We start from the raw sequence: 21,731 nt of genomic DNA, 5'->3' as shown, positions 1-21,731 counted from the left end.
TGAGGAGGCAGGACTTAGACCGTTTTACACCAATAACATGCAGTTATTTCACCTTGAACCAATAGGCTCACTTGTTGCCAAGTTTTTTGACCGGTACAACACTTCCTGAGCAAAAATGAAATGACTTAATAATAATAAATTTATACAGAAGAAATAAAACAGAATTGTTAATTAAATAAAAGGAATTCTCAGTAAGGAGGAAATATAAATAATACTATAAATAAGTGTTTTGGTAAAAACTGGTTTTCCCAGAGGGTTACATAAGCAGATTGAGTATTCTCACTTTCCCATTATTTCACTTGAAATTCACTTAATGTGTTTGGACTTTTACATTTTTTTTTGATACTAGAACTTGAAAAACAAATCTGATAGTGCTATTTCTACAAGCGAACTAATTTGTGATTGTAAGAGCAACAAAAGGACTGAGGATGCAGGCAAAACAGGGCCGGTCTTTCCTACAGGCGACATAGGCGGTTGCCTAGGGCGCCACTCAGAGGGGGCCGCCAAAAACTGCGCCGAGTTTTTTGCGCCCCCTTCTCTATGTGGTATGGCCAAAATATTGTATTTAATTACTCTGTCGGTAATTTAAGTAGTTTCATTAGAGAAATCAGTAAATGACAGCAGCACTCAGGTGGAACGTTTGGCACTGGAGCAGTTGCACCCCGTACTGTCAGATGCAGTCTGGATGAGGAACTGAATGCTCCGTGTCGTTCCTGCTGCTGCTTCCATCCTGTATTCTACAGGGTAGTAGTGGGTGAGAGTCACCTACGTTAGCTCCTAAAGCCTTGCTTGATCACCATGGGTGTCATTGAGACGTGTTGACTGGTAAAACTTAGAAACTCCGCTGGGCAGTGAGGAGAGACACTCGCGCACTAGGTGGGCAGGGCTACATTCGCCTGTATAGGTGTTTATTTTACCTGCTCGTCGTCTTGCAGGCGGGTCGCGATAGTATATTGTTTACTTTACAGTGTGTAGTTCAGCTCCGACACACACAGACTCTGTAATTCATGTACTGTTATTGTGCCTTATAAAGACCAGTTATAAGCTAATGTTCAATAGGTCTATATTGTAAATGTTTATATTTCTTTATGAGTGATGATGTATATTAAGATGTTTGGAGGAAAGAGCCACCATAATAATTGAATGTATGTTTTATGCACTTAAAAATGCAGTTACACTCAAAGAAATGCTTGTACTTGAAATTGTGTTTAATTTGAATAAGATGCAGTCTGGATGTGGAACTGAATGCTCCGTGTCGTTACTGCTGCTGCATTCATGCTGTATTCTACAGATATACTTTGTTGCTGTGGTATCAATTTTGGTACCCATAACATATATCTCCAACCAATACTTTGACATTAAAAAAATTAATCTAACATTAGGGTAAAATAAGGCAAAAATTGAGGTACGAACCTCCTTGGTGTTGTCAGAACATGCTAGCACATTGAGGCTTATGGTTAGAGTGTGTGTGTCCAAGCAACTTCGACGAAGAAAGAAATAATTTTATAATAAGTTTTCGTGTGGCGCCAGGAGTGAAGCTTGCCTAAAGCACCAAATGTGCTAGGGCCGCCCTGAGGCAAAAGATTATAGTAGGGGTGTAGTTCTTTGGTAAAGTTGAATATTGTTATGGTAATATACAAAGACGTATCAATCTTGAAATCTAAATTTGGAAAATAAATTCCTCCTGTTTTCAGAGCAATAATAATTGTCTGTCAAGTGAAGTAAGGCTTCATGTTGGTGGATAGAGGGCAGTAGAAGTATGGCTGCTAAACTCGTCTCCTCGGCATGATGATTTTATGAGCAATGTTAGTGGGATTTGAGAAAGTGCAGCGTCCACTGTCCCAGCATCTGATGCTGAATTGTGGGTAAAGCAGAGGACAAAAAAAAGACAGATTTGGGTCAGCTGTGGCCTGGAGGTGGGGGGGCTGTCACACAGGAGCAGGTCTGTTAGTCGGCTGCATCTATCTAGGAGGCAGCATGCATGCCCCCATCAGGCATGCGCAGTACTGGAGAGATTACTGCGAGCAGCGCCCTCAGTCTCTTGTATACTTCTTGTATTTCACTTGCAGCCATTTCAAGCCGTGTGGCTGTGTGTGATATGTGCATTTCTGTCTTTGCACTTTTCTCTGTGACCTTTTAATGAATAACATGTTTTAAGCCTCTGTTTATATCTACTTGGACAGGATATGTAATGCTACACTCATGATGCCCTCAGGTGATACACGCGCCTTGCTGTTTGATAGGACTTTTATTTTAGAGGCTTGGTACCTCTCTCATCACCATATCACAGATGGACACCAGATACTGTCAGCTTCTACTGATTATGTTTCTGCTGGTAGCCATCACATCAAATAGGGTGCTAATGCATTACACACACACACACACACACACACACACACACACACACACACACACACACACACACACACACACACACACACAGTAAACACACATCTGGTGAGTCATCATCAGATGGCTGAGTGTGACACATCTCCGCCACCAGGAGCCCTTATGCTTTTACCACCTGGAACAGAACCAGGTGACACGCCCCTAGGGTCCGGCCAACCGGGATACAAGATGACGACCAGGCATAACACAGCACATAACACACACCCATCCTGCCAGCACCCAGCCTTACTCTTTTTGATCTTTTTGTTCCTTCTCTTTGCTGCTTCTGCATTACCGGCTCTCTGTTTTCTAGATTTGACAGCTTCCCCATCCTTTTCCTCTCCGGCCTGTCCATCTCAATGTTTTCCTCTGTCATCCCTCCATCAACTGTACGTGCACGTACACAACTCCTCTTCCTCCCAAGCCCTGAGGTCTTGGCTCAGACATCAGTAACCCACTCCAATCGGCTTGGCCAGTTCTAACCTCCTGTCTGTGAGTCTCTGCTTGTGTAGGTTATATTGGGTAAATAAATTAGCACAGTGCCCCTCCCTAATGAGGACAAGGTCACATGACAGGTCTTTTCCTACGCTTAAGTTAAGCAGTTTGAGGGATCGATTCCATTATCTCCTTTGCACAAGAGTCAATGGAACCTTTTCTGACACCATCTGGGTACGTACCAGGTCTTTTCATTGTCTCCTTTTTACCCATGAGTAATCTTTTTTGTGTAATGGTGTGTAAAAAGTAGCTTTTATTTAAATTTAGATTTGTTTTGAAGGAAGAGAAGGCATAATGAGAGCTAGAGCCTAAGCACAGATTTAGCTCCAGTGTCAATAGTGGAAAGACAGATTTGTTGTGTTAAGTTCTTTAATGAGTAAATCAATGTAATTTTCTCTTGAGAGCTTTTTTTTGTCTTAAGTGCATTCTTTAATTAATAACTTAATTTTCAAAGAATGTTCTGCTTTTAATCAAAACCTAAATATTTATTGCTTGTATTTTGGAACTCCTTTCAATCAATTCATTTTTGCATACTAAAAAGAAAGGCAAGCAAATGGAAAGACTTTGTCAATAACGCTGGCATTTCCTACCCAGAGAGTAGGAAGGAGAGATTTGAAAGGCTTAGTAGGATTGTGGATGAAACACTTTATCAGGGATGGGTCTGAACACATTCATCATGCTTTAGGTCATTTTTCCAGCACTGGCATTAGAATCTTAAAGGGCTACTTGAAAGTAGCCCTCTGGTTTTTGACACCAGATCGTACAGTCGTCATTAGACTGCAATGACATGCCCTCTGAAGTGGGGCGAGTATGTTTGTGTATGTGTGTGTCACTATACACACCTGCTTTTCACAGACTCATCAAACATTGAAAGAATCTCTCTGTTGTCTTCTGATCAGGCAAAATAATGACGGTCTGGTTTAATCGAAAAGCTTCATTACAGCCTCCCAAGCAAGAGAGAATAAAGACCCCACACTATTTTAACTTGTTCACAGTGATCAGAAGAAACAAAAGGTCAATAACCAAAGTACACACTGCAGATGAAGGTGTATGCATATGTTGCTCTGAGTGCAATATTTCATTATTACAAAGACACGAAAGTTTAACCATTTTAAGGGGATTTCATTTCCCTAATGACAAGCGTGTCTACATTGCACAACAACAGTTAAATGATCTTATTCATTTTTTCTGGATGATTCAAAATAAGAACCATCATTTGTCATCCATTTGAAAATGATTTTTAACTTTTCAAAATAAGTGGAACATTAAGCACAGTGTCCAACATGAAATCCCAGGACATGGATAACAAATATCAGAAACAAATGATGCGATTGAATAAAAAAAAGATTGTTATCGGTGCCCTGTGACATTAGCGATGCATTAATACATCGGTATGATTCAGACAAAAGGGAAGTTCGGAACATCTAGAAGCATGTGAAATACTTTTTTGATCGCAAAACTGGCCATCAGCGTGCACCTTGAGTTTTAAACATGGCTGAAGACATGTGGCCGAGTTTTTCTGAAGCGTTCTGAACCCTGTACAACAACTGCTTTAAATGAATCTGCAATGTTCTTTAAATGCAAACCTTACCTGGGGCAAAGTGTGCATCTCCATTTCAGTCCTTTTTAATGCCACCTTATTGGATCTTGGTCTTAATGTTGTGTTTTGCGCCTAGTGCCTGGATGGTTAAGCAGCTCTTTGTGATACCTTGGTTGACACATACCTTGTTCGAGCAAGTCAAATGAGCAGTCCAGGATGTGTTTCTAATCTTCTCCACTTTATCTTTAATCCACTTTGATCAGAAAAAGTGGAATTGTTGCATTTAAGCAGGAACCTGGTGACCCAAATAGACGGAAGAGGGAATGTGGTTAGGTGTCACTTTAGAAATAAACAGTGATCTGTTAATGCTAATTAAAATAGCATCTTCACTATCCCTCACATTATGTTATACTCCATATACTGTAGTCTAATACACACATAGATGTGACACATGCTTTCCCATGCAATGTAAACAGAGAACCACATCACTTGGCAGACATCAGTTGCATTGCCATGGTTCATATACAGTATGTGTGTGTATACATGTATGAATATGCGATTTAGCACAAATGTCAAGGCAAATCTAGAGAAATAGAGAAAAGAAAGAAAAAAAAAAAAAGAATTCAGGACACTTTCCAACTGCAGGGTGAACATGGCAAGTGAAAGGAACTACAGTCACTCAGCTGACTGACAACTGATTCATATTCATATAAAGCTGAACGGCGATCATGGAAGCAGCATTGATGCTGTATGCTATGTCAATGCCAACATATTTAGAGTCCGGAGGGATCATAAACAGTAGATGAGTCCCACTGTAGATCTTTTCCGATGAGTGTGCCCGTTAACATGACTCATGCATCTGCACACACATACACACACACACACACACACACACACCCAGCAGTGTATCTCACTCCTGGACCATTTGAACGAATGGCACCATCTGTTCCTAAGGAGTAAAGTTATTGATGGGACTGGGCTTCACCTAGAAGGGTGAGAGATGCTGTTGGCCCTTTACATGCACTGTATTTGGTTTAGTACAGTATTTATATACAGGGCTAAGGGAACAGTTGATGGTTGATTGTATTGCATGTTTTATTGTACAAAAAGTTGAATACTGCAGCAACTGGGTTGTGTTTGCTTATTATTTCACATTAAGTAATAGTAATGTGGTTGTCAGTATATATACATGTGTGCCCGTATTTGTGTGCGCACATACACACACACATGACGGGGGGGGGGGGGGGGGGTCACACCTTGAAAGTCACACATGTGGCAGCGCCATTGTTGTCTGTCGGTTGTGATTAACATTTAGCTGCAGGGCAACAACGTGCTGCATGTGAGTGTAATCAGCTCTGTAGACACATCCAAAGACATTAAGCTCTGACAAATATTAAGCTACTGGGGTTATGTAAAATGAAGCTGTAAGAAATGCAGTTAACTATCACTAACTTGCCAATTCTAATATTGGTAAGCAGATCAGGAATCGGCAATGCCAAATATCTGCATTGAATAGTTTGTTTGTTATGTAATAAAATTCACTTACGACAGATGCCAAAACAGTACGATGGATTGTATCCATTGATATGCCAAGTTCATGTACTGGAATTGGTATTAGGAGGAAAAGATTGATCTGTGCATGCATCCGTTTTAGTGTGGTCCTTAATCTTCCATACTATTGTCACCTCAACATCACATTTTGTATTAAGTTATATTTGAAATTAGAAGAAAAGCGTCATTGAAAATGTATTTAACACCATGATTTTTCACAGACACCTACCTTAGACAAACCAAAGATCCATGGCACCATAGCCTCAAACATCCAGTAACAGTCTTTTAAAATCAATCATAAATGATGATATCCAGTTGTTTTTTTAGATAAACAAGCTAGAGTAGAGGTTCCAAGATGTACTGGTGGTGTTTTCCACAAAGTTTTAAATCCAACTTCTCATCATATTATAAAATTTCTCCTTCCTCTTTCCTCCTCTTTTGCTATTTTAGATCAGAGTAACAGGAACATACTAACCTTTTTTGATGTGATTTCTGTTCCTTCATCAATTTTTTTGATGGAGTTTTTAATTTAATTTGAAAAGCAAGTACTACTGTAAATTAACACATTACAGAGGAGCATGAGTTGTGTTTACTCCGTTGGCTTTAATGGGCTGATAGTGTTGGTGTTCACGTGCACATTCTCTTAGGGGCTTCACCATGGAGTCAGGTAAACAAAACAGATGCGAAGCACGTAGTGGATAAACTCATCATTAAACAGACATATCTGCACTTGCATTTTCGAGGGAGCTGAATGATAACTTATTTATGTCAGCAGCTATTAGGTCAAATACAAAGTGAGGCAGACTCTGTCTGTTTCCATCTATGTCATTGAGACAATATCAATACAGCATATTTCAGTATGTTAGACAGCAACTCAGGGAAGGGGCTGTGTCGTTGTCGTCGCCTAAAAAGCTAGCTGGGGCAGGCTGGCTCTCACTTGGTGGTGGTTGGGTAGGGATGGGAGTAAAGAAGGGGACGGAAAGGAGGGAGGCAGAGTCAGCATGACAAGGACAAAGCAAAGACAGGCCAGAACTGTGTTTTTTTTTAAGTTAGGGGTAAAAAAAAACAAAACATGTGTATTGTAATGTGGCTGCAGCCTTCCACATCAACGTACTGCTGCTGCTGCTGCAACCGCTGCAAAGAAAGAAAAAAAATCATTGGCGAATTCACAGGGACACAAAGTTGTGCGTCATCACGCCTTTTGATGTCTTATACAGCGCAAAAGGCTGTAAAATCATGTCTCAGCTGCCCAAGTTGCATAGGCACACATATACAAACATGTAAACATCCCGATGCTCTGACAAGAACCTCCAACTGGTCATTTGAACCATAACCTGTAACCCTCATCATGATTAACTTTACTTCAAAAACCCACCCTATAGTAGAGGAAATAAGGGGAACAATCGTTCATTTTGTGATACAAGTATGAAATTAAGCATAAACATTCTTCTGGGTCATCTCTTTAACTTTAGAATGGGGGCCATCCAAAAATCCAATATGGCGGTCATTTTTCAAGATGGCCACCAAATCATCAAGTCATAACTATATTTTTCATATATTTGGGTAAATATTTCACCAATTGTGATAGATAAATATTTTTTCTAACCCTTACCCATTTTTATGTTGTCTTTTTGTTATTTTTTTCTTTTATTTGTCATTTATGTTGTTTTTAAGTCAAAAGAGCTTCATTGGGCCTCAAACGTCTCCGTGACATTCACAGCTGCACAAGGCTTTACAAGTCAGACGAAAACATTTGCACCTACAATTAGTACAGCTGTTTTTGCATGAGCATTTTGCCAATTCTTGGCAATTTGCAGCAATTTGTGGAAGTGTTGTCCAGTTCACCAACCACCTTGGTCCTTGCAGTTTCCATCCCCATTCTGCAGGACTTGGTAAAACTGGTTGAGTGACAGTTGCTTGGCCCCAGACAGCTCCTGCTTGGTAGATTGCACGTTTAATGTGTTCCTTGAGGGCTGCACTTGTTGGTGGTATGGCATCATATGGCCTTTGCTTGCGGGCGAACAGATGCAGTCGTGCATCATTCACAGATGTGGCTGCACTTGATCGGTCATACATTATGACCACAAATCTCTCCAGCATTTGGAGGTCATCATCATCAATGGTGGTGGGCCAGTGACTGAGCTTGTTAAATGTCCCTGACACTTCATCACACACATTCCATGTTTGCCATACAGATTTCTTAGCCTTGCCACGGAATGCAGACACAACGTCACACCCACTAAATGCATGGAAAAAATGGTAGGCCACTGGATGTTTCTGGCCCAATTGTTGAAATTATGTCATGGATTTGAATCCATCGTGAATTGGCTCCCTGACCAAAAGCAATCCACAGCTTCTCCAGACCCTGTTGCTATGTCCTCTACACATAGCTTAAAGGTCGGTTTGTATATGGTATGAGAACAGAGGGTAGTGCTACTCCTTATATAGTATCAGACAGCCAATCAAATTGTTCGTTCACTCTAGTCTTTTCGATGTCTGAGAAAGTGACTAGCGAACAAATCTAGCGACTATTGAGGTTTGGGTTTGAAATGTCACATGCTACAGTGTAAAAAAGCAACTATTGCGACAAATCTAGCTACTATTTTGAGTGTCCTCTACACATAGCTTAAAGGTTGGTTTGTATATGGAATGAGAACAGAGGGTAGTGCTACTCCTTATATAGTACCAGACAGCCAATCACACAAATCTAGCTACTATTTTTACTGTTCTTCTATACTGTATATCCCCCAAATAACTCTATCCCTCTAATTAATCCTAAACTTCACGTAGTTTTACCTGTGACCTATAACACAGTTAGCCTATCACATGTTTTAGAAATTTTTCAGATGGTTATAACTGGTAACTCCTGTTTGAAAATGTTCAAAAACATACTATGGGAGTTACATATTATAGACATCTACAAAGTATAGGCAAAGATTATGCTGAAATGCTAAATCAGTCTAACCATGGTGGCCATCTTGAAATAAATGGCGGCCATTTTTGATTTTCGAGTGACCTTCAAAGATGATTTGTACCAAATTTCACGCTTGTATCACCATTTGAACGATTTCCCCAAAATATTGCTGTTATTTCCTCCACTACTAATCCTAAACCAAAATACAAACCCCCAAAGAGTGAAAATAGAGAGGAAAATGTAGTTTCTACTAATTCTCCTAATGAAGCTGCAGATCTAGTTGCAGAACTAGCGAAATAAGTCCCTTTACAGGTGATCTGTATGACCGCTACCGTTTCCAAAGTTAAGACTGAATGGCCCACTTGACTTACTAAAAGACATTTGACAAAAGCATTCATAAAACTTATATTTGTCACAATTGTAATGCACTGTATTAGACTACATGTGCTTGTTTTTATGTTTACTCTTCCTCTTCATCCTGAGATGTTTATGTACCCCGTTTTTTGTTTTTGTCAGTGACGGTTCTTTGCATATAAGACACTAAATCCACATGACCACTTGCTCACTGTGATCCTCAGCGAATGTCCAAAGCAAATGACTCAGACATTTATATTCTCATTTACAGCCCCTCCGGATAATTTTGCTAATTATCCGGAGTTCAGTGCATGTCTAAAAGCTGCTCAAGATAATCAGATAATAGTGCACCAAGTGTCTAATAGATGGTGAAGGTATTTTTAAGAAGTGTCTTAATGAAATGATTGTAAAACGCAGCCATGTTATTGTCAGGCCTTACAAAATGGCCTTCGCAGTGGATGACCAGTGTGCTGCAGCATCTAGTGTCCCATTCAAGGCTAAAAATACCCAGCATTTGTTTTCAATGGAAGGTATTAGTGAGGATAATGCAGAGCTGATGACTATTGTCAGCCATATATAGTCTCAATCCTATGGATTTGTGGCACGTACGTAAAATAAAGGCCTGTGCAAAAGTGTATGTGTGCGCACCAACCATCACTAATCCGTCAAGCAGGTCACCCACATGGTTTCAGTGTTTACTGTTGGCTTTGGAGCTAAAACAGCTAAGCTTCTACGTAAAGGCCAGCATTAATGGCTGGGCACTGCAGTAAATGCACCTGGAGAGTAGGATTGTGCCACTAGTCACTGACATGTCAACACAATTTATAAATGTGTTTGCATATCTGCAGTTTCTCTGAAGCCTCAAGAGTTCCCATCTTTTTTTTTTGCATTCATCTGGGCTTTAGTTTATTTTACTGACAGCAGTGGCATATTATTAATTATCTTCTGTCGAGGTTGCATTTTTGCCAAGATTGCTTGGTTTTGGTTTCTGATTGCTGATAAGTGATGTGGATAGCAGTTACCAGAGAAAAGTGGGGTTAAAAGAGAGACGTTGGGAGATTGAGGTCCTTTTCTTTCTGCAAGTCGTTCAAACACTGTCCTTTTTAGCAATCATCAGGCTTTGAGTGTGAATAGTTTATCTCTGTGCTCAAGAACCCTGTCCTCCACGGTGATAATTGTTCTTTTGAAAAAGTGACATCTTCAGCCAGACTCATCTTCAGCAACTGACATAAGGAGGAATAATTTGATTTTCCCAGAAGCAGAGGAGTAGATTAGAGGTTGTTGAACGTGATAAACCTTTCAGCAGCATCTCTCTTTCAGCAGCAACCTCCTGAAGCACCAGATGTGCATGTTTGTTGCAGCATTAGGGCAGAAGCAACTCCGATACACAAGGGTGTTGATTGTTTTTTTTGCTCTGGCTCTTTTTGTCCTGAAATCCCTATGTATCTGCACACAGCAAGCACGTTGTCTTGAATGAATATCTAAAAGTGCAGCAAAATATTATCCGAAAAAGATTTAGTTTGTTTTCCTGATTAACATCCAAGCAGCTGGGCAGTTCATCCATAAGATACCTTATTGTTTTTAGGTGGGTTTATGGAGGCTGAGCTGAGTCCCATTTGAGCTGAGCTGTGCAGGGAATATCAAGTGTAGTTGCCTTCGTGGTATTAGTTGGCTGCTGGAGCAAAAGGACAGGCTGTACACTAAGTGCTGCCCGATGGGAGAAATCAGTCATCTTCGTTTTCTGCCTCTCAGTTTACTTTACATCCCACTGTAAGTCACATGACTGCCTGTAGTCTAATTTGGTCAGGCGTGACTATGCTACTTAAAGATGACTTGCGAGTGTCCTTCAGTCCGTCCACTGTGATTTTTTTTTTTTTTTTTTCATTTTGCCAATTAACATGCAACATGTTAAGTTGTGTTGTTGAGGCGCTGGAATAGATGTATTTATTTTCTTATAGAAAGAGTCGGACTCAAGCTGTTTTCAGACATTTACTGATCGCTGAACACTTAACTGAGGTTTTCCAGGGGGGACGGATGTGAGATTGCAAGTTGCTCTTGTCATTTTCTGGAATTTTTGTTGTGTCATAATCACGGCTGACAGTTTGCTGCATTTTATTTTGCAAAGATACCAAACGCCCAGTTTTCTGAGCAGCAAAGCAATAGATTACAGTGAAAGTACATTTTAAAACAGTCTGCTTAAGATAAACAAATGTCCTGCTGAATTTTGACCATTGCATTTTAATCTTCACCTTCAGATGTCGTTACAATTTGAAAAGCTACACAGTAAATTTTGCAGTGTTAAATCAACACTTAAAGAGTTAAATTTAACACTGTGTCCGAGTGTATTTGGTCCTTATCAGAATTGGTGTTAAATTAACTCTTTCCATAGTGTTAAAATTTCAGAGTTAAATTAACTCAAAATTGAGTAAAAATTTAACACTGGCTAACACTGTACAGTGTTAATGGAACTTAACACTACAGGTTAAATAACTCTGGAGAGAGTAAATATGACTCTGAGCAGTGTTGATAAGTTACTCTACTGTGGTGACAAATCAACTCTGATTCATATACTTTTTAACACTGAATGGAGTTCTTGAAGGTTAACACTGGAGGCTCATATAACTCTGATTACTGTTAATTTTACACAGTACAGTGTTGATGATTTACTCTGTGCTGTGAAAAAACTACTCAGAAAGAGTCAAATCTTAACACTGCACAGATCAATATGTTGTTACTTTTACACCTTTGTAGTGTCAAATTGCCTCTATCTATAATATACTTTTAGAAATACCATTTAATAAAAACAAGTGACCACCAAAATGCATTAAACTTCTCATTTTTTATTGCACAAAGTACCTTCTAAAAATGCATTTAACATTTGGAATCAACCTTTATAGTTGTACAAAATAAATACAAAGTGAATAGTTGTGCAATGGGTGTGTGTGCCTGCCGTGCCAAGCACCCCAAAACAATAACTTGTTCACATGTAACATAACAGTAAGATTGTGTTAACAGTGCAATGGGTGTGTGTGCCTGCCGTGCCAAGCACCCCAAAACAATAACTTGTTCACATGTAACATAACAGTAAGATTGTGTTAACAGTGCAATGGGTGTGTGTGCCTGCCGTGCCAAGCACCCCAAAACAATAACAGTTAACAGTGTACTTGCCATGCCATTACAGGGCTCAAAGTGAACTTTACATCATCTGAGCTAGATGGTTGCAGTCATGCCAAGCAACTGATCCAGTCTGCATAAAAACATTACTTAAAAAACAAGTTAAATTTTGATCAGTCTTACAATGCCACCACTTTAAAACACTGACCCATAGTCTAGTAGGAAGGAGGGGTCCCATTGTCCCAGAGACAAACGTTTTTGAAACATGTTTTTTTAGGACCCTGAAGGTGTCTACTTAAGAGTTTTGCTTGTTGCCCGGGTCATCTAATGTCCCATGGGGGTTTATTGGTGGCCATTTTGAATTTGTCCACACGAATGGTCGAAAACACCAATAAACCACCAATTCAAAATGGCCACCAATAAACCCCCATGGGACATTAGTTGACCCGGGCAACAAGCAAAAATCTTACGTAGACACCTTCAGGGTCCTAAAAAAACATGTTTCAAAAACGTTTGTCTCGGGACATTGGGACCCCTCCTTCCTACTAGACTACCTAGGTCTGCATAAAATGGCAATATGGAACAATATATAAGGCAGTATCAGTTGTACCATACTTCATTTGAACATCAAATGGTTTGAAGTAAAAAAGATTATTTATGTGCAACACTTTAAGAACTTTGTCTGGATGCAGCTTGACCTTAAAAGCATGGTAATGGTTATCAAAACAGATGGTTTCCATCAATTTTCCACAGAGCAAAACACAATCATCTTTTACAGCAATCATGTCAATCTTACAAAATACAGGCATCTCACATGCTACCTCAGTGCATACAATGAAGTCACAACGGTATTCCGTACCATGATACTTTATCCATTTTGCAGAAAACACACTGGTTGACAAAATAGTTCCAAATTTTTCCGCTATTGCTGCTCCATGTTTTGAGTCATAGAGTGTCACAATTTTTCCTGGACCTACAATTAATCTTTCTTTGCTAAAAGATTCATGATACATTGCCATATATCTTTGGTGCTTTTTGGCTAATGTTGTTGTTATGTTTTTAAAGCTTTTTAATTGCTGTTTGAAGAAATTATGTTTGGCTTCGTAACGCATACACCATGTGTGTAAAATTGGACCAATGTGCCTAATGCAGCTAGGATAATGTATCATAAAATGATGCTTTGGCAAGAGATTTCTTTCAGGAAATAATTGCTTGAACAGCCGATGATGATCAGTGATTAAATGTTTGAGGTATATGGTCATGCCTTCTGACAAGACTGGTGAGAATACAATGTTAACAATCTGAAGAAGCAAAAGTAGGAGATGCCAGTGTTTATCATCTGTCTCGATCAAATCACCAAAAAGCAAAGGCATATTGTTCAACAAACACCAAGCCTGTATGGCATTCAACCCCAAATCATTACTTTCATCCATCATTTTATCTGTTGGCAGAGGTGGACGGTTTCGCTGCTGACTGAAACCATAGTCATACGCATGTATTCTACCAGCCACTTGTTCAGCACTTAGGCAGTTGCCTTGGATGTATTTCAGAATCAGTTTCACCTCGAACTGCCCAACTCCCTCTAAAATATCGTGCATGATATCAACTGCAAAATTGCTGGCTGTGTTGAAATACTGAAGTGAATTCAACAGACAAACACGTTTGACACCATATACATGTGGCAACCTTGGATCTGTTTGTACAGTTTGACAGTGCTGTGCATGTGAATCAACAGTTCTTAAGACAACTTCCGGGTCATCTTCACAGAATACAGTTTGGAAAGAGTGTTTCTCAAGGAGACAGAAACGACAGCAATATCGCGCCCCAAATGACTCTACAAAGCCAAAGAGACCATGCAAACCAAGATTGTCCCCAGTGACCTGAACTACAGTACCATGAATAACATGTTCAAAAGTTGGAATTTTAAGTCCCTCTGTCTCAAGCACTTTCAGATCATTAATAAGTGGTTCCAGTATCAAATTAAAACTGTATCGCTTTATGTCCTGTGCATGAAATAGAGCACACAAATGAATATTAATCAAAGACGAATTAAAGATTGGGGGGTAATTTCTTAAAGTAAAATATATAGCACCTAATTTATGTAAACCCCTTTTTGGTCCCAAGACATTTGCAGTTTCGAAGTCGTCATAAAAGAGCTGGATCTGCAAGGCATCTTTTTCTATAGAAAATAGGGGACTTTGGTTAAAATAGGTGGCATCTCTCAAGTCTGCATACACACCTTCGTTGGGAATATACCTGGGCTTGAACAAGTCTGCAGATTCTTTTTTTTGTAAAATACTCTTCAGTGTTTCCAAAATGGGAACATATGCAAACATATCAGTTACAAGGACTTGGTCATATGTCCCAGTAGTTTTGTTTCTTCTGCTGTCAAATCTTGTGCCAAGCACTTTTTGTACAGGCTCAACAAGTCCCCATTTCTCTCTTAGGTGTCTGCTTAGTTTTGCTTCTGTATTTAAAGGTGTGAATGGGTTTTCCAACATTTGGAAGGATTGCTCTATTTTGTTCCTATTTTCTGTATCCTGTGGAGACAAGCACTGTAAAGCTACATCTTTAGCCTGACTGTGAACCTCAAAAATCACTTCTTCCATTGATGAGACAAATCTCTTAACATTAGACTGACTTAATCCTGCTGCTTTGAGTTGTGCAATAGCTGTGGCACACATATCTAAAGGGCTGCTACTGGACCTTGTCAACGGGGTAGATGTTGAGGCTGTCTCTTCTACATTGGCTGTCACCTGCTCTCCTGCTTCACCAAGATCTGCTCTGCTTAAATTGACGTCATTATCAACTTGTTGGTCAATATTGTCAGTGTGTTTGGTGTTTAAATGTTTCCTAAACCCAGAAAAAGTTCCAAGCACACGGCCACATCCAGACTGAGCACATTTAAGGCGAAGATATTTTCCATCCAAGTAACCATGAACAACTCGTAAATGCCTAACAAGGGTATTTGTGCAAGTTAACTCAGTCTGACAAACAAAGCACTTCATGACAAACAGATCAATACTGTTCAAGTACTAATGAAGCATTCTAGCCCGAACTTCTGCGACGCGGGGACTCTCCTTCACTTTACCAACATCTATGTTGTACACAGTGGTCTGGATGAACGTGAACATGTTGTACAGCATGGGATTGTATGTGGTGGCAAAAACATAATGCGCCTTAAACATTTCGTCGAAAGCGCCAAGTGAAGAGGCTGACCTGCAACTGATGGCAGTTTTGTCAAGTATGATGAAGAACTGGTGGACTTGTTTCTTCCTTCGTCCTACAGCCAGGAGGTATGGTTGTGTGCTTGTTGTGATGGAATCGAGATGTTCCTGGATGTTGGTTCCTGTCTGAGAAAACAAAAACACAAAACACAAGGCGAGACTATTACAATTCCATGGTTGTGATATTACCCACAAAACAGCTTCCATGTGTTTGTACAGTTTTTAAATGTGTACAAGTGATTATGACCTGCAAAACTGAAGCTCCCTCAGTCAAATATAATTGAATAAAACATATTATAAAATTAGGAGAATATAGATACCTTCTTGAAGACCACAAGATGCTTCTCTGCTTGGGAAGCAGACACCTTTCCAGGTCTTTTACGACCCTGGGCAGTGGGGGGAATCAGGTGTAACAGCAGCAAAATCGATGAGAGGTCACTGTCCCAACCTGTAACAAGACAAATTTGATGTTAAGTGGACCATCAGTTGAAGTTGTATGAGGTAGTGAGTGAGTGAATTAGCAATTATGTGATTGATAATTTTGAAATGTGTATTGATGAGTTTAGTGGTTGTTTAGCTCGGTAAGTTGTCACTATTTGTTATGTTATTCTCTGCCTTAAGGGCACCAATACCTTTATGTGGCTGTGAGGTTATTAAATGTTCCTCATCACTGTATGTTCACAGGACATTATTACACTGCTAATTATTGCTACTTGGCATACTGAGTGTATACAGCATAACACACCAGTAAAACCTTAACACTGACATGGGTTACAGTGAAGCAGACATAAATGCAGCCAATGAAATGAGGCAAAAGTCATACTGACCATTGTCGTAATCCACTTCAGACCCATCCTCACAAGTATCAGCTGCCAGGAGAAGATCTTCAAGCTCACTGGTGGATGGAAGCTTTCTGCATTGCTGGATGACCTTTTTCTTGAACGTGGTCGTCCATTTCTCAAGAAACTTGCCAGAGACATCCTCTCCAAACATCATAACAAAATCTTGTTCCACCTAGGGGAAGGAAAATTAAGAACTTAAAGATTTCACAGCCAGATGAATTGTTACTGTGACTAAAATGCACACATACTTTCTTTTTAAAACATAATTGTGAAATTGTCAAAACAATGAAAAAAAATTACCAAGCCTTTGACGTCTTTGAAACGTGGAAAGACAGACAGTACATCGCTTGACTGCTGTGGCTCGAGAACCATGTTGCGGCGGAAGTCAAACGTCAGCTTCATCTTCTTCTTGATTGTGTCCTCATCAGCTGAATGTCTCATCAGTGCGATTGCTTCCTTACACCCATCCTCACTCAGGACAGTCTCTGGAACACACTGGGGCTCTCGTCTGGCAGCTGGTCCTCCAGGCCCATCTTCCCAAGATGTTCCTTCAGATGATGCTACACAACATGGAAAAAAACACCATACTTTGACAACCATATAAACGTACAGGCAAGAAAAACAAACAAGAACAAAAACAATGTTTCAAATCTTCTTCTACTTTTATTATTATTATTGTTAGAGGGTTACCTCCATATGATGATCGCCTGTCTCTAGCAGTGGATCTCTGAATAGTTTTGATCCTCCAGGCCAAGTATCCTGATCCACTCTCGCCATCATAATAATGGTCCTTGAAGGGTGAAAGGATAACAAAAACAGACACTCAATTAATGAGATTTTTTTTTAAGTTAAGGTGCTTCCAATTTTGTACGCAACAAAAATTATCACAGAGATTATATGTGACTTACATAACCGGTCCTGGAGAATGGATCACTGAGGTAGGGGAATAAGTTCACAATGCCCCTGGCATACATTTCTTTCACCTGTCTCGGTGGTGATATACTGCAAGATTTAAAAAAGTACAGATTTGTTAAATGCACATTTAACAAAGACTTGAACTTGATCTAAAAGCTTCACCAAGTAACATAAAAACTATTTACAAATTACCCATTCTTCTCCGTCATGTCAGCTGCCAGTATGTTCACCATTTTCCTCCTGGTTTCATCTGTCAGGGACTTGCTTCGATTATACTCATTCATTATGCGTTCCCCACCAGGTTTCTTGGTAAGAGTGGATTCCACCAACTTCAAACAAAGAGAAAAACAATTCCACATGTCTTAAAAAAAAGTGGTTATTTTTTTATGGCCTTGGCGGCCTTAATATAATCCCTGTTCTGCTCTGTTTGTGTGTTAATTCTTACGTTCTTGGCTTCTGTGTCCAGCCTCTGCCGTTTACTGGAAGGACTTTCTGAGAGGATGATTGTGTCATGAGAATCAGACGATTCAAGGGATGTAGACAGCTCAGGAGATGGTACCATGGAGACAGTTTCTTGACACAAGAGAAGCAGAAGGAAGGAAAATATTAACCACAAGGAACTAGCATGTACATTGAAAACTGAAAAATAAATTACATATTTAACTGAGACATACCAGTTTCATATGTGATGGTTAGCACTCCAGCTGAGGGATCCTTAACTACGTCCTCAAATACGTCGTCATCCAACTCAGTCCCAGAACTGTCAAAAACTTTCACACCTTCTGTCACAGCTGGCACACCAAACTTTGCAAATGCTACAGGAAAAGACAAATACTTGTATGTGTTCATGATGGTCAAACATTCACGTCCAATGAATCTGGAACATTAGTCTACTTTTTTTTAACAAACATGAATAAATTAATGTGTATAATAAAAGTATTTGTAGTATTATAACTTTTTTTTTAGCAAAGAATTCAAAGTTTCTCAATGTCAATAGAGATGGTAACATTTGAACAGAAAGTTTCTATCACATTTAGCACCATAAAGCTTCCAGTGCAACGTTTGAGTCTAATGTCAATTTCTTACCTGCAATCAAGAACTCTTTGAGATCTGGCTCCGTTATTCTAACAAATTTTTGGACATCACCAAGCCTGGCTTTAATCAACATGGTTCCTGCAGCACACAATTCCTCATTGTCAGAATCTTATATGCTTATCATGATAACAAAAACACAAATTTAACAGCAAGTGCGTGGTTTTCAACAGAGCCCTGCAGTAAGACTAACGTTAACTTTTATTGTTCAATTTGAAAATAAAATGTGTAGCTTGTTTCAGGCCACCAAACAGCAGATAAAGGATCAGCTATTTACAGAATTGACAAGCACCACTTCCATTTTTACTTCATAATAAAACACACAAGTCCAGGGCTGTACGTTAACTTTTTCAGCACATAGCACTAGTGCTATAGAGGCTGACAGTTTTTTAGCACAGGACCAGAGAGTCGTAGCACACCCTAAAAATGAATGAATGTTACATCTTTGTATGAATGGATAACAGACAGACACACACATGCAGAGACAGACACAGACAGACAGAGACATAGACACAGACAGACACATACACACATACATACATACACAAAGAGGGAGAGACACACACGCAGACAGACACACACACACACATACATACACAGAGAGGGAGAGACACACACGCAGACAGAGACAGACAGACACACACACATACATACACAGAGGGAGAGACACACGCAGACAGAGACAGACACACACACATACATACACAGAGAGGGAGAGACACACACATACAGAGACAGACAGACACACACACACACATACACAAAGAGGGAAGACACACACGCAGACAGAGACAGACACACACACACAAATACATACACAAAGAGGGACAGACACACACACACAAATACATACACAAAGAGGGAGAGACACACACGCAGACAGAGACAGAGACAGACACACACACACACACATACACAAAGAGGGAGACACACACACGCAGACAGAGACAGACAGACAGACAGACTGCTCCCACTCAGCGTTGTAGCTGTATCTATACGTTTACATTTTTGTCGTTGGCGCTTTTTCGGTCGGTGTTGGTGGGTCCTCGTTCGCTTCATTTACGTTGTTGTCTGTGTCTTGTCTTTCGTTCGTTTAGTGTTCTCAACGCGAACAGGTTGAAAAAAACTCTTCATCGTTGTTGGCTCGTGGGAGTAACGTTGTTAGCCACTGTGTACCTGTGCCAACCCAGCCGCACGGGACAGAGCGTGAAGCTCACCTAGTCCACTTGGGTGAAAAGCCAACAACAAACTTATTTACAAAAGTCGTCGACACACGAGTAAATTGTCCCTCTTTTCGCTTGATCGCTGCGCACCTGTTGAGTCTCTAGGCACTGGGTGGTCCCCGATAAGTTCTCACCGGGGGCTGCAAAGTAAGTGATTATTGGTTCCATGCCGATTTATTTCCTTACGAATTGTTGGGTGGGGGGACATTTTGCAGCGCGGAACTTTCCCCAAAACACATTTTTTGGAGAACAAGTGTTACCTTAACCTCCCCGAGGCCAGCATCGCGGCTCCGGACCGTAGTTGGCAGCTCACTGGTTATTTGGCTCGCTGACTGGTAGATAACGAGCCATCCGGACCACTCCGTGAAAAAGGAGGATGAGACGTTTCTTTCCCTCAAAACGGCGCCACTTTATTTTCTCGCTGTACAGCAGCAGCATCACTCCCACCACGCTGTCAGTGGTCATTCACTTTATGTTGTTCACACATTTTAACTCCTTTTCCCAAAGGTATGGATTCTCACAGTTTGAGAATCCATACATTTGTAAGACCTGGCCGAATCAAATTTAAGACCTTTTTAAGACTTTTTAAGGCCTAACATTTCGATTATTAAATTTTAAGACTTTTTAAGACCCCGCGGGAACCCTGTGTTAATTACCTTTTGCGGACATGGTCAAGTTGGACACGAGCGCATTTTAAGCTAGGTGTTCACTCGGTCCCGTTAGCCGTTTTTAGTTCGGTGTTAAGATACAAAACCCGATCAAATACGGGGGCGAGCAACACAATGTTCTTCATAAACACAATTTCTGTTGAAATGTCAACATAAAAAGTGGGTTAATATATGAAAATAAGAAACTTACCGCGGCCGCTCGACGGGGAGAACATGGCAGTTGGAAAAATCTTGACGGTTGATCTCATCGGTTTGAAGGATGACGAGGTGGGCGGGGCTTTACAGAGTCAAATCGACACGGCGCCTTGTAACTCTGCAAATTTTCACCAACACTAGGGGGCATTCTACTCAATCTGTTGTTGTAATAACTCTGAAAGAGTCAATGAACTTTGACACTGCACATTTAACACTGCGAAATTTACTGTGTAGTAGAGATTGAGCTCCTATTTTTCATGCTTGGAAAATGACGTTTAACTCAAAATGGTTATTACATATCAATACTTACCTTGAAGATAACTTCCATAGCACCCTGATCTCTGTGATTTCAACAGTAACTCTCTCCATTAAATAAATAACACAATAACCCTACCTAAAATTGCAAAATTATAAAAAAATAAAAAAATACAGGTAGATTCTCCCCTCTGTATCATTACAATCATGAAGCAAAGAAACCGGGCAGGAGTCCAATTCAATGATGAGTGTCCACTTTGTCAGTGAGATTGTGTGAGTAGTGCCCATGGGCTTCAAGGCGGCTGATGTGTTAACCTAGATATAGATAGATACATTTCTGAGTGGGTGGAATCAAACACATTATAAATGAGGTGTATAAATTCTGGCCATTTACATCATCAGCTTATAATGAGGCAATCTTTTTTTCAGGGATGTTACAGCCAGTTACATAATTCATTGAGGGTGGCGAGGCTTGTAGATTAGAAAAGGCCACTTACAAGCACCATATTCGTCAAAGCTTTTAGAAGCTGTATCTTTGACAAATCCACATGGCTTATTGATCCCTTTCACTTTGAAACTAAACTAAACCCAGGGCTCAGTTGTGCATCTGGTGGTGTGTTTATAGGCTGATTTCTTGGCAAAGTTTAAGTTGGGTGGCGTTTTGGTCCTTGATGCTGGTGCTAGTGTGATATCTATTGCCGGTGAATACGGTGTATATAAAACTTTGATAATTACCTAATATAACAAAACATCAGATGAAGTTGGATCCCGAGTCCGAGGAGTGAGCTTTGGCTCTGTTGCAATGATTTGGTGGAAGAGTCAGCTCGATGTGATTGAAAGCTGAGACGTCCTTGAGGCTCTGTCTTCATTTGCCATGTCCATCTCAACTGTCACTTTCCATTTAGGAGTTATTCTTTCTTTAACCATCTCTTCTAACCCTGTTGTCCTCCGTTCTTGT

General features: G+C 40.1%; 2 protein-coding genes across 4 annotated transcripts in view; one reads left to right on the top strand and one right to left on the bottom strand.

The window, feature by feature from the left end:
* Positions 1-21,731, top strand: part of oxr1a (oxidation resistance 1a) — a 184,129-nt gene that overhangs the window by 50,121 nt on the left and 112,277 nt on the right. The gene's annotated exons all lie outside the window — the stretch shown is intronic.
* LOC133964437 (uncharacterized) lies at positions 12,731-17,033 on the bottom strand. Its single transcript, XM_062398513.1, has 4 exons — positions 16,726-17,033; positions 16,411-16,597; positions 15,904-16,031; positions 12,731-15,709 (listed from the first exon to the last, which is right to left on the bottom strand). The coding sequence occupies exons 1-4, from the start codon at positions 17,023-17,025 to the stop codon at positions 15,392-15,394; spliced, it is 933 nt and encodes a 310-aa protein (XP_062254497.1). The 5' UTR covers positions 17,026-17,033; the 3' UTR covers positions 12,731-15,391.

This window comes from Platichthys flesus, chromosome 11, assembly GCF_949316205.1.
Source record: "Platichthys flesus chromosome 11, fPlaFle2.1, whole genome shotgun sequence".
Lineage (NCBI taxonomy): Eukaryota > Metazoa > Chordata > Actinopteri > Pleuronectiformes > Pleuronectidae > Platichthys > Platichthys flesus.
The sequence above is the reverse complement of the archived record's forward strand: the minus strand, read 5'-3'. Positions and strand labels throughout refer to the sequence as shown.